Source organism: Bubalus kerabau, chromosome 11 (genome assembly GCF_029407905.1).
Source record: "Bubalus kerabau isolate K-KA32 ecotype Philippines breed swamp buffalo chromosome 11, PCC_UOA_SB_1v2, whole genome shotgun sequence".
Taxonomy (NCBI): Eukaryota; Metazoa; Chordata; class Mammalia; order Artiodactyla; family Bovidae; genus Bubalus; species Bubalus kerabau.
The window spans coordinates 25,052,383-25,063,606 of record NC_073634.1 but is presented as its reverse complement, the minus strand read 5'-3'; the positions used below and the strand labels follow the sequence as shown (position 1 = coordinate 25,063,606).

The 11,224-nt window shown below is 38.6% G+C and overlaps 1 protein-coding gene across 3 annotated transcripts in view; it reads left to right on the top strand.

Moving 5' to 3' along the window:
* Window positions 1-3,262: 3,262 nt before the first annotated feature.
* The window catches only part of THUMPD2 (THUMP domain containing 2), a 43,806-nt gene continuing 35,844 nt past the window's right edge, over window positions 3,263-11,224 (top strand). The window contains exons 1-3 of one of the 3 annotated variants that reach the window (XM_055539892.1): window positions 3,263-3,520; window positions 8,946-9,081; window positions 10,423-10,826. In XM_055539892.1, coding sequence (XP_055395867.1) covers window positions 3,395-3,520; window positions 8,946-9,081; window positions 10,423-10,826 — 666 coding nt within the window. In that variant the 5' untranslated portion in view covers window positions 3,263-3,394. The remainder of the gene's footprint in view (window positions 3,521-8,945; window positions 9,082-10,422; window positions 10,827-11,224) is intronic. The other 2 variants (XM_055539891.1, XM_055539893.1) reach the window with 2 other exon arrangements.

The window sequence follows — 11,224 nt, the reverse complement described above, 5'->3', positions numbered from 1 at the left end:
AGCCCAGCGTTTTTCATGATGTACTCTGCATATACGTTAAATAGGCAGGGTGACAATATACAGCCTTGACGTACTCCTTTCCCGATTTGCAACCAGTCTGTTGTTCCATGTCCAGTTCTAACTGTTGCTTCCTGACCTGCATACAGGTTTCTCAAGAGGCAGGTCAGGTGGTCTGGTATGCCCATCACTTTCAGAATTTTCCACAGTTTGTGGTGGTCCTCATAGTCAAAGGCTTTGACATAGTCAATAAAGCAGAATAGATGTTTTACTGGAACTCTTGCTTTTTCGATGATCCAATGGATATTGGCAATTTGATCTCTGGTTCCTCTGCATTTTCTAAATCCAGCTTGAACATCTGGAGGTTCACGGTTCTGAACTGCTGAAGTCTGGCTTGGAGAATTTTGAGCATTACTTTACTAGTGTGTGAGATGAGTGCAATTGTGTGGTAGTTTGAGCTTTCTTTGACATTGCCTTTCTTAGGGACTGGAATCAAAACTGACCTTTTCCAGTCCTGTGGCCACTGCTGAATTTTCCAAATTTGCTTGCATATTGAGTGCAGCACTTTCATGGCATCATCTTTTAGGATTTGAAATAGCTCAACTGGAATTTAGTGATGCTTTCTAAGGCCCACTTGACTTCACATTCCAGGATGTCTGGCTCTAGGTGAGTGATCACACCACGGTGATTACCTGGGTCATGAAGATCTTTTTGTACAGTTTTGTGTGTTCTTGCCACCTCTTCTTAATATCTTCTGCTTCTGTTAGATCTATACCATTTCTGTCCTTTATTGAGCCCATCTTTGCATGAAATGTTCCTTTGGTATCTCTAATTTTCTTGAAGAGATCTCTAGACTTACCCATTCTATTGTTTTCCTCTATTTCTTTGCATTGATCACTGAGGAAAGCTTTCTTAATTTGTCTTGCTATTCTTGGGAACTCTGCATTCAAATGGGTATATCTTTCCTTTTCTCCTTTGCCTTTCAATGATTCTCTTCTATTCACAGCTATGTAAGGCCTCCTCAGACAACCATTTAGCCTTTTTGCATTTCTCTTCCTTAGGGATGGTCCTGATCCCTGCCTTCTGTACAATGTCACGAACCTCCATCCATAGTTCTTCAGGCACTCTATCAGAACATTAAACATTAAAAAATTGCAAATTATCAGAGCATAAATTACATGAGTTGATATCAAGAGATAAGAGAGATCAGTAGGGGCCAGGTCATGGCAGTGCTGCCCAAGGCAGAAGAAGAAATAACTCCTCCAGCCTCAGGCTGGCCAGCAATGTACTCTCCTGGATAGAACCACGGCTGACCCAAGGCTGCAGAGTTTTAGGACTGAAGTTTGGAAAGCTCATGTAACCTGACTCCATAAGAATTTTCACAATATGTCCTAGCGGACCATGAGCTGGGTAGGGGGCAGGGCAGAGTGGAGGAATATCCACTTACTGAACTTGATATCCTATTGTGAAGAACAGGAGACACACTTGATAGAGAGGCACATTTAGTAGTTTCTGTATACCTGATTTATATAACTACAGAGCTAATTTAATGCTGCTTATTAAATAATATGAATTCTAGTCTTCAAGTGATGTATTCATTGTCAATTTAAAATTCAGAGTTTAAAAGACACCTCTTCAAATACTGTTAAGAGAGTCAGTCAAATCAGGTGGCCCAGACTGTATAGTTAATTTAGTGCAGAAATATTACCTCTTTTATGAATATAAAGACATTTTGGTGGAGCATGGAAATGTCTGCTCTTGGGCCTAGGAATTCCCAGTTTGGGCCCAATGCTTGGAGAAGACAGAGCCTGGTCCTTATCTTAGGAGAGTAGTGGGGAGGGATGGAGATCAGGGGAGGGAGTTGGTAGGAATGGAACAAAGCTCGGTATGTACAGTATAAATCAAGACTTAGGTTCTAGCCTGAGCTGTGCCCCTAACTCTCTGTCCCTGAGCCTCTTTAAGCATAAACTTCCTCTATCTGAAAAATAAGAAGATGAATGAGATGATAGTACACCTCCTTTTTAAAAAATATTTCACATCTTTATTTTTAAAAGTTATGTCAGAGATATAATTTGTTTTAAAGTTATGCTAATGAGTGCGAGCCTGCTACCTCACTTCAATCTGACTCTTTGCCATCCCAAGGACTATAGGATGCCAGGCTCCTCTGTCCATAGGATTCTCTAGGCAAGAACACTGGAGTGGCTTGCCATGCCCTCCTCCAGGGGATCTTTCCCACCCAGGGATCAAACCCACCTCTCTATGTCTCCTGCATTGGCAAGTGGATTCTTTACAACTAGCACTACCTGGGAAGCCCACGCTAATGCATATCATATTTTTTTATTGCCTGTTTATATTATTATAGTCAAAGATTAAAAATAAGAGTACACTATTTATACTCTTGCTGCTGCTGCTGTTAAGTCGCTTCAGTCGTGTCCGACTCTGTGCAACCCCATAGACGGCAGCCAAGCAGGCTCCCCCATCCCTGAGATTCTCCAGGCAAGAACACTGGAGTGGGTTGCCATTTCCTTCTCCAATGCATGAAAGTGAAAAGTGAAAGTGAAGTCGCTCAGTCCTGTCCAACTCTTCGCGACTCCATGGACTGCAGCCCACCAGGCTCCTCCATCCGTGGGATTTTCCAGGCAAGAGTACTGGAGTGGGGTTGCCCTCTTATCCAAGTTCCAACTTCTTATCCAAGTTCCGACTTATTGTTTTCTCCAAGGTACAACAGAAAGACCTGTTACTGATGTATCTTCCTTTGTTATAGTCATTTAAAGAGTAGCAGTCACAGATGTTATAGGGAAATCATTTTTAATGCTTCATTTTCCCACCTTAAAAAATATTGATTTGAAAATATTATTCATTTATTTTATACACCAACAATCAATCGTTTGGAATAGGATGTCTCATTATTAGCACAAACCAGTAATCTTATCCCCTATCTCACTACCGGGGAAGAACTGAGGTAAAATATAATGGATATTTTAAGCAACGCCATCAGTTATTCATTCCCTCCAGTCTTTCACATTTTATGTTGTTTCCTATAGTCATCATTCATTTCTTTAGCATAGCGAAGCCATGCTATCAGAGGCAAAGATGTGCCATGAGAGCATCTGCTAAGGATCTACCAGATGAGTGACAGTCTTTATTATTCCCAGTTATATATCCCAATCACATCCCTTCCACCTGCGATTCTAAATAATTCCAGATGCCTAATCAACGAGGTTCCAATCAGTTAACCTAGGAGACCCACAGGGCCCCTCCCAGCCGATCAGACCTTTCTGGGACCTTCCGGCCTGGTTCGCCCTTGGCTACACCCGGCCCTTCGGCCCCTGCGCGCCGCCTCCGGGACCTCGGGGCCGCGCCGCGCGCACCCGAGGCCACGTGACCCCGAACTGCCATGGCGGTGGTTCCCGGAGGTCCCCGCTCCAGGCCTGCAGCGGGCGCCCAGTTTTTCTGCACCGCGGGCCGCGGGTTGGAGCCCTTCCTGATGCGGGAGGTGCGGGAGCGGCTGGCTGCCACCCAGGTGAGTCGGCCTCGCAGCGAGCCGGGGCGAGAAGCAGGGCGGCCCAGGCCCCGCCCCTGCCCGTGGTCCCTTCCCGCTGGGGTCGGTCCTCGACCCGCGAAAGCGACGCTAACCCCTCACTGTCTGCCCGCGAACCCACAGAGGCGACGGCCGGGCCCTCGGAGTTCTGCTGGCAGGTCCCTTAATTACTGCCAGAAAGACCCGCCAGCCCTTTCCCCCTACACATCTGTCACTGTCACGGCTGAAGGTTTTTTTTTTTTTTTTTTCCCAAAAAGAGCGATTGATGTGAGTTACTTCCTAGATTCTTTAAAGAAAAATGTTTGATAGTGCCTATAATTAGAATTAGACCTGTAAGAATTCTTTCTCCAGCTTTTAAATGCAAATATAATCGTCAGGTTCAGCTATTTTTGTCAATTTCCTGACACTGTTTATCTCAGGACTGTTGGGAGGATTCAGTGATAAAGGTTATGTAAAGTACAGTGTAAATCCGCAGTAAATAGTAGCTAGAAAAATACCCTAGGATGCCTCAGAGAAGGAAGTTAGCAGTTGCTGGTATTATTACAATGTTAATTTCGATGAAATGAAGAAAGTTGTAAACATCAGTTTACATTCTAGTACATGCTGAGCCTGTTTCTTGAAAACAGGGAAAGGGTGTAATAGAAAAAGGCTCCAGTGTCTTGATGGGATTATATATGACAGTGTGGATGACGTATTTTTGGAAAATGAAAGCTTATTGAAAGAAACTGACCACTCCACTCCCAGGACTCCTGAAGTGTTGAAAGCTCACAAAAGGAGTTTCTGTGATGATGATTGGAGAGAGGAGGACAGAGAGGATCATGAAGAATGACATCAGTCTTATTAGACTAACTGCCGTTTGTGGTTTTAGTCACCAAATGTCATAGAGTGTTAAATGTAGCTAGTCTAAAAAAGCAACAGTATAATAGCAACTGCCGACATGGGTTAAGCATTTAATATGTCAGACACTTAATTTTCACAACAACCCTATCTTTTGAGGTGGGCTCCACATTTAACAGAAATGGAAAATGAAGCACAAGTAAGTCCAATAAAATATTCACGTCATGGAACCAGAAAATGGCAGAGCTGGGATTCACACCCAAGCTATCTGTGAAATCAGACATGTTATCATGTTCAACCCAGGCAGGTTGGCACCTGGTTCCAGGTCCTTGAACACTGCGAAGCCATGACATCATGCCGCGCTGATTTTTTTTTTTTTTTTTTTCAAATGTTCATTAGAGTTCTTGGTGTATGAAAAATAGAAGGCTTGACCCAATCTGCGTATGCTTCAGTATTAGAAAACTGACCTCTCTGCTTGTTCTCAGTGTGTGCCATTTGCACCTCCGTGGTGTAGTTTCACATGTTCCTCTGTTTTCTGTATTTCCTATCAGTTGGAGTCGTATAAGTTATAGCTGGCACTTGGTCACCTTCAGGTTTGATTTTTTTCCTCCGGTGTTGGGGCAAGCCTCTTTATAGGTTCCTGGGTATTTTTAAATATTTACAGCATATAAATATAATATATACTCTAGTATGCAGTGTATAGCATACCTTAAAGAAATGTATTGGGTAAAATTAAGCTTTACTTTGTAATTCTGTTTAATGTGTTAAATACTGTTATTATAAAAATAAAAGTAGAAACAGTAATTTTGAAGATAAAATTCATTGTAGTAGAGGTGTCTGCAATGCCAGAGAGCCAGGAGGCCCAGTCAGTTAATTAATTAGCCTTTATAAACCCACATAGCAAAACAGTTAGCCTACATAGTAGGGTTAAGCAGATAGTCGAGTTATTTCAGTTATTTCATTTAATGGGATGATTGCATAAGATTCTAGATTCTATGCATTCCCTGTAGATTGGATACTTTTTTAAAAATTAAGTAAAATATATATTTTTAATTCTCTTTTCTAAAATGAAACACAAAAGCTCACACCCCACCTCGGTCCTTCACCTAGCACTTAAAAATTAATTCTAAAATTAAGTGGCATCTGTAGAATTAGGAAAACTGGTATTTCCTTGTTACTGTACCTTACCTTTTTGCCTTGGCTTAGGCTTTTCATCTTGCATTAGATCTGACTCCCTAAATTTTAAAAGAAAGGCAAAAATACTAACTGCTTAGATATTCTAGCTGACAACAGAGCTGTTTTTTCTTTTAATAAAGGCTGTTGTTTCATCTTCTGAAGTGTTAGACATAAAACCAGTTGGTTTTAGACACTTTTAATGATTTAATTCCAAATGGAAAAAACAGATTGGATATATAAATAAATTTTCAAGTAACAAATACTAGTGTGAAATATTCTAAAATGCCACAGTCCTCCCTAATTATTGTAATTGAATATGATCAGTTACAAACAATAAACTAAAGAAAATGAGTAACAGTAGCTTCAGCAGTGTTTGAAATCATAAACACCAAAACTCGTTTTTCTACTACTTTGAGATAGAATACTTTATAAAAGGTGAACTATTAAAGCACTTTCATATATATGATTGATTCTCACCGTGGCTATTTTACCATTTCATAAACTACTTCTGATTACATGCTCATTTCTTATAAAAGGAATGTAGGCCTAATGTTAATTTTTTTTAAATAAACAGAATAAACCAGTGTTGGTGTTGATTTTTAGAATGTATTTAACATTTTAAGTGGCTAAACACATATTATTCTTATGATTGAGCACCCCAGTAGATTAAAGGACCTTTTGCTGCTGCTGCTGCTGCTACTAAGTCGCTTCAGTCGTGTCCGACTCTGTGCGACCCCAGAGATGGCAGCCCACCAGGCTCCCCCGTCCCTGGGATTCTCCAGGCAAGAACACTGGAGTGGGTTGCCATTTCCTTCTCCAATGCATGAAAGCGAAGAGTGAAAGTGAAGTCGCTCAGTCATGTCCGACTCTTAGCGACCCCATGGACTGCAGCCCACCAGGCTCCTCCATCCATGGGATTTTCCAGGCAAGAGTACTGGAGTGGGGTGCCATTGCCTTCTCCTAAAGGACCTTTTAGGTCCTCTTCCTCTTAATTAACTTGATTTTCAGTCAAAAAAATTTTTTGTTCTCCACACCCTCCTCCAATAAAATATTTTTAGAAGTTCATTATATAAATTATCTCCCTTGATACTCAAGTAAATGAGAAAAGATAAGATCTTTGTACTATTAAATAACTAATTTAATGTCTAGACTGGTCTAGATGTTTGTATCAGTTTATTTATAGGACTTGAATCTTAGAACCATAGATTTACAGTAAAATATTTATTTCAGTTCCCCCAGAATCTTAACTGGCTATTTAATGTGATGGCTTAATATCAACTATACTTTTAGATCAAGTAACAAAATCTAAACTTCAAAAAAATTTACCTTTTAAAACTTTGTTTCCAAGTTCTAAGCATTTTGAGGTATATATTCAATTTTGACTTTAGTGGGAAAATGTCACCTTTGTAATGAGAAAGAAGTAAATTGTAAAAACCGGAAGTTCTTGTTTTAGTTACTTCATTATCCCCTTAAATATTGATTCCTAAACATTCTTTCATTCCCTACTTCCTCCGTCTTTCTTAGGTACATTGCTAGTACCTAAAGTCTTTGGAGTTTTTAAAATTTGTTTGTTTTTCCAGCTCTATTTAGATATAATTGATATATAGCATTATTTAAGTTTAAGGTGATCTGATACATTTATATGTTGCAAAATGATGACCACCATAGCATTAACCAACACCTCCATCCCATCATGTAATCAGCATTACTTTTTTGATGTGAACATTTAAGATCTACTCTTTTAGCAACTTTCAGCTAAGTAATACAGAATTATTAGCCAAAATCACCATGCTATACATCAGAATCCCAGATCTTGTTCATCTTAAAACTATAGAAGTATTGGGGTTTTAATTGTCATCAACTTAGGGCTTCCCCAGCAGAGATTCTTCATCATCAAGCTAGAGTATAACTTTAGAAATTACCATCCCAAAAGCTTAATTAGAACAGGTCAGATCAAACATACCATACACTTGGAGTTCAAGTTCCCACTGAGTGGGAGCTGTCTATACACATGGAACACCCCTGATTCCATGGTTGCCTCAGTCCTAGGAGAGAACTTAAAACCATGTTGGTTAGCCTGAGGCCACTGCTAAAAGGAGAATGCTAGGAGCATCCACATCCATCCTGAACTTGAGGGGGTTGGGTTGACCCAAAAGGTTTAGGGTTCCATTGGCATTGAACGTCATTTGCTGTACCTCATTTGACTCTCTCTGAATCAGTGCTCTTTTCATTTTCCTTTCTTCTCTGACTTTGTCTACATATCTATCTTGTCTTTCAAGCCTCTTTCAGTTTGATGCATACTCTTGCTTCTATCCATTGTCCGGTTCCCGCAGCCAAGTGGTTCATTATTTCTTCCTCAGTAATCTGCTTCTCCCTCCAGCATCACATTCAGCACTCAGTCCTTTATGCCCCGTCCACAGAAATCTTTCTTCCAGCTAATTTAGTGCTGTCATAGTTTTCGCCAGAAGTCTATAATGGTGAACCATTACCATCTGGGGTAAAATCGTTACTGTTTTTCAAGCTGGGCCTGAGGCGCACCATCCATCCGCCTGACACCATCCAGTCAGCATCACACAGCAAAGGTTGCCATGCTGTCTTACAGTTTACTTCAGCCAGATTGTCACGCCCACCTCTGCATTCTTCCCCTGCATTCTTTTGTGAGAATCCCTCTTACCAAATCTTATAGGATTCTTTCCCAAGACTTTTACTAATGATGGCTTCCATTGTTAGTAATGCTTATTGTACCTGCAACTTACCAGAACATTTATTAACATTTTACTTTTCTCCTGGGCTTAATGCAAGTTATTGTCTTATACATTTTACATTTTAATTGTATGTCAGTATATGCCTTTTACATTATTATTCATCTGTAGGATTTATACTCTATGCTTCCTTGTAGACCATGAGGTACATGTTTAATAATACCTACTGATTAGGTTAAACTTGGTCTAGACACCTAATTTGTTCTATCCATTTTGCCTTTCCTTTCCCCACTTTTAGTAGTTGTGTGAGATTTGATAATTAATCAGTATTTTGTGTTCTTTTTTTTTTTTTTAGTAGAGTGCACACACACACTTTCCAAAAGGTAACACAGAAAGATTATGGTCTTGGTCACTGACTGTGTAACTTCATACAAATTATTTAACCACTCTAAGCTTCAATTTCCTAATCTATAAAATGGAGATGATAAAATCTACCTTGGAGGGTTGTTACAGGATGAGGGGGAAAAACGTATTCAGAGTGCCTAGGATAGTCTAATAAATAGTAGATACTTCAGAAACAGGCATTTTTATTATTGTTAGATGCTATGTTTTAATGCGTTAAGGGGGAGGGAAGGGAAATGATTCTTAATCTGACATTGAACTACATTAATATCTATTTTTTCTATCTCTAGGTTGAATACATTTCAGGAAAAGTTTTTTTCACCACCTGTTCTGACTTGAATATGCTGAAACAATTGAAATCTGCAGAAAGGTTATTTTTGCTGATTAAAAAGCAGCTTCCATTTCCTGTTTCTTCTGTAAGTAAAGGTAGGTGTATACCTGTTGCTTTTACCTACATGACATAGTGCACTCCATAGTTTTTTGCTTGGCAATTAATATGTAGCCATTTCACATTTTTAAGAATCATTCATACCCCTGGGATCATTTATTAGTTATTTTTCTGTATTTCCTGAATATTATCATCTAATTGTGTTTCTTCTCTTTTACAAGTTTTGACCAATATATTGCCTTCCTTCTGAGATTTTAGTGTCCTAAGTCACATTTCTTCCTTGAGAATTATGATCAGACACCTTCTCTAAGGCTATATATGGTTGGTGCATTTATTTAGATTTAAGAGCATGTAATAACCCCAAATGCATTGATTTAAATAATTGGTCAGAACTTATAAATTTTACCTGATGAGTGATATAACTGGAAAATACTACATAGTAAAATTTCCTATTGTGGGGAACTTTAAATTGATAAAGCATTAGAGTTAAAGAAGCTTAAGAGATTTCTTGTCCACTCCCTACTTTTATAAATATGCTCCTGAAATAATGTAAAGATATTGACAAAAGCAAAAAAGGATCAGCTATAGCTGGATAAAACATTGCCTTAAACCTTATTTTGATTGCTGCTTGTGCACAAGAAATCATGCCATCACAGCCTATAATAAACTGTGTCAAGAGCAGTTCAAATGGCGAGAAATCAAGATGGGGCAGAAAAATTGTTTTAAAACAAATCCTCAGATATTATATTGCAAGGTCAGTATAATTTCATCCCACTATTCCACACACTTTCATCTTTAAAGAACTACAGTAATTACTCTTTTATCATCTTGATGGCTTTTGTTTATCAAGAAAAGATTACATTTTACTAAGTATGACTGCCAGTTCCTAAATTATGAATGAGTTATGTATTTGAAATGTTACTTTATGGAAGCTCATTTTATGATCTGTGCTAATATTTTGTGGTCTTAAATAGTCTCGAGATTCAGTTGCTCTGTTTTTGAGCTCTATTTTGCAATTTACTCTATTTTTTAAAACTTAGTTTTTTATAGGCAAGATCAGCATTACTTTAAAGATCAACACACATTGTACATCTCTGTGTATATCGAAGAGATACATATGTTATCATAGGACAAATGATCTTGCTAAAGTAAATGGTAACTTGATAGGAATTTTAAAACAGGTTTGATGTTAAGTATGGAATACATGAATGAACTTTATTCTGCATAGTATTCTTAAATTATATAAGTTCCAGATAAAAGGGAAATCAGTATTCATGTAGCAATTTAATAAAATTTCTTATTTTCAAGAAATAAAGGTAATGGGATTTGAGGATGTGAATAGCTTCAGTAAAGGATAAACTGAGATTTTACTTATTTAGGAAAAATATTTAATGAACTACAAAGACTTATAAATGATGATCCTGAAAGTTGGATGAATGCCATTTCAATTTGGAAGAATCTTCTTGAACTTGATGCAAAAAAGGAAAAACTTTCTCACAAAAATGCTAACCCACTCAAAAGAAAAGTGGGAGAAGATGATATCACTGCTAAGAAATTGAAAACAGAACAAATCCAAGAGCTACAAGAGACTAAGGAATGCCAGCTGGAAAAACAAATAGAAGAAAAAATATCGGAGCAAAGAAATTTTATCACTGAAGGAGAAAAATTTCAAGAACTTCAGAATGATGTAACGGAAGCTGTTGATACGCGTAACCAGACCAACTTAACTTTTAGAGTTTCCTGTCGCTGCAGTGGAGCCATTTCAAAGACCCTTACTGCGCAGGTACACTTGCCCCCCAGAGTGGGTTCCCATTTTCTAAAAGAATTAATTACTCTTTAGATCAAAAATGAGGTGAAAACCTTTCACAGAATACATAACCAGGCCCAGACAGATCACTCGACCTAATCGCACATAACTAAATCTCTTCTAAAAATGCATTTTCCTTCTTAACTTTACCTCAGATGCTTAAGAGGAATACTGTGCCAGTCTACATAAAGACTTCCTTTTACTTTCTCCCTAAAAGTTTCCTTAAACTCATAGATACTGTTTACATTTGGAAATTCTAATATCATGGCCCTAAGCTTTTTGGCTTTCTCTTCAGTTCGGTTCTGTGTTGATCGAGTGGTTGCTCTGCACCAGGTCTTGAATGTGGGATCTTCCCAGGACCCAGACTGAGATAC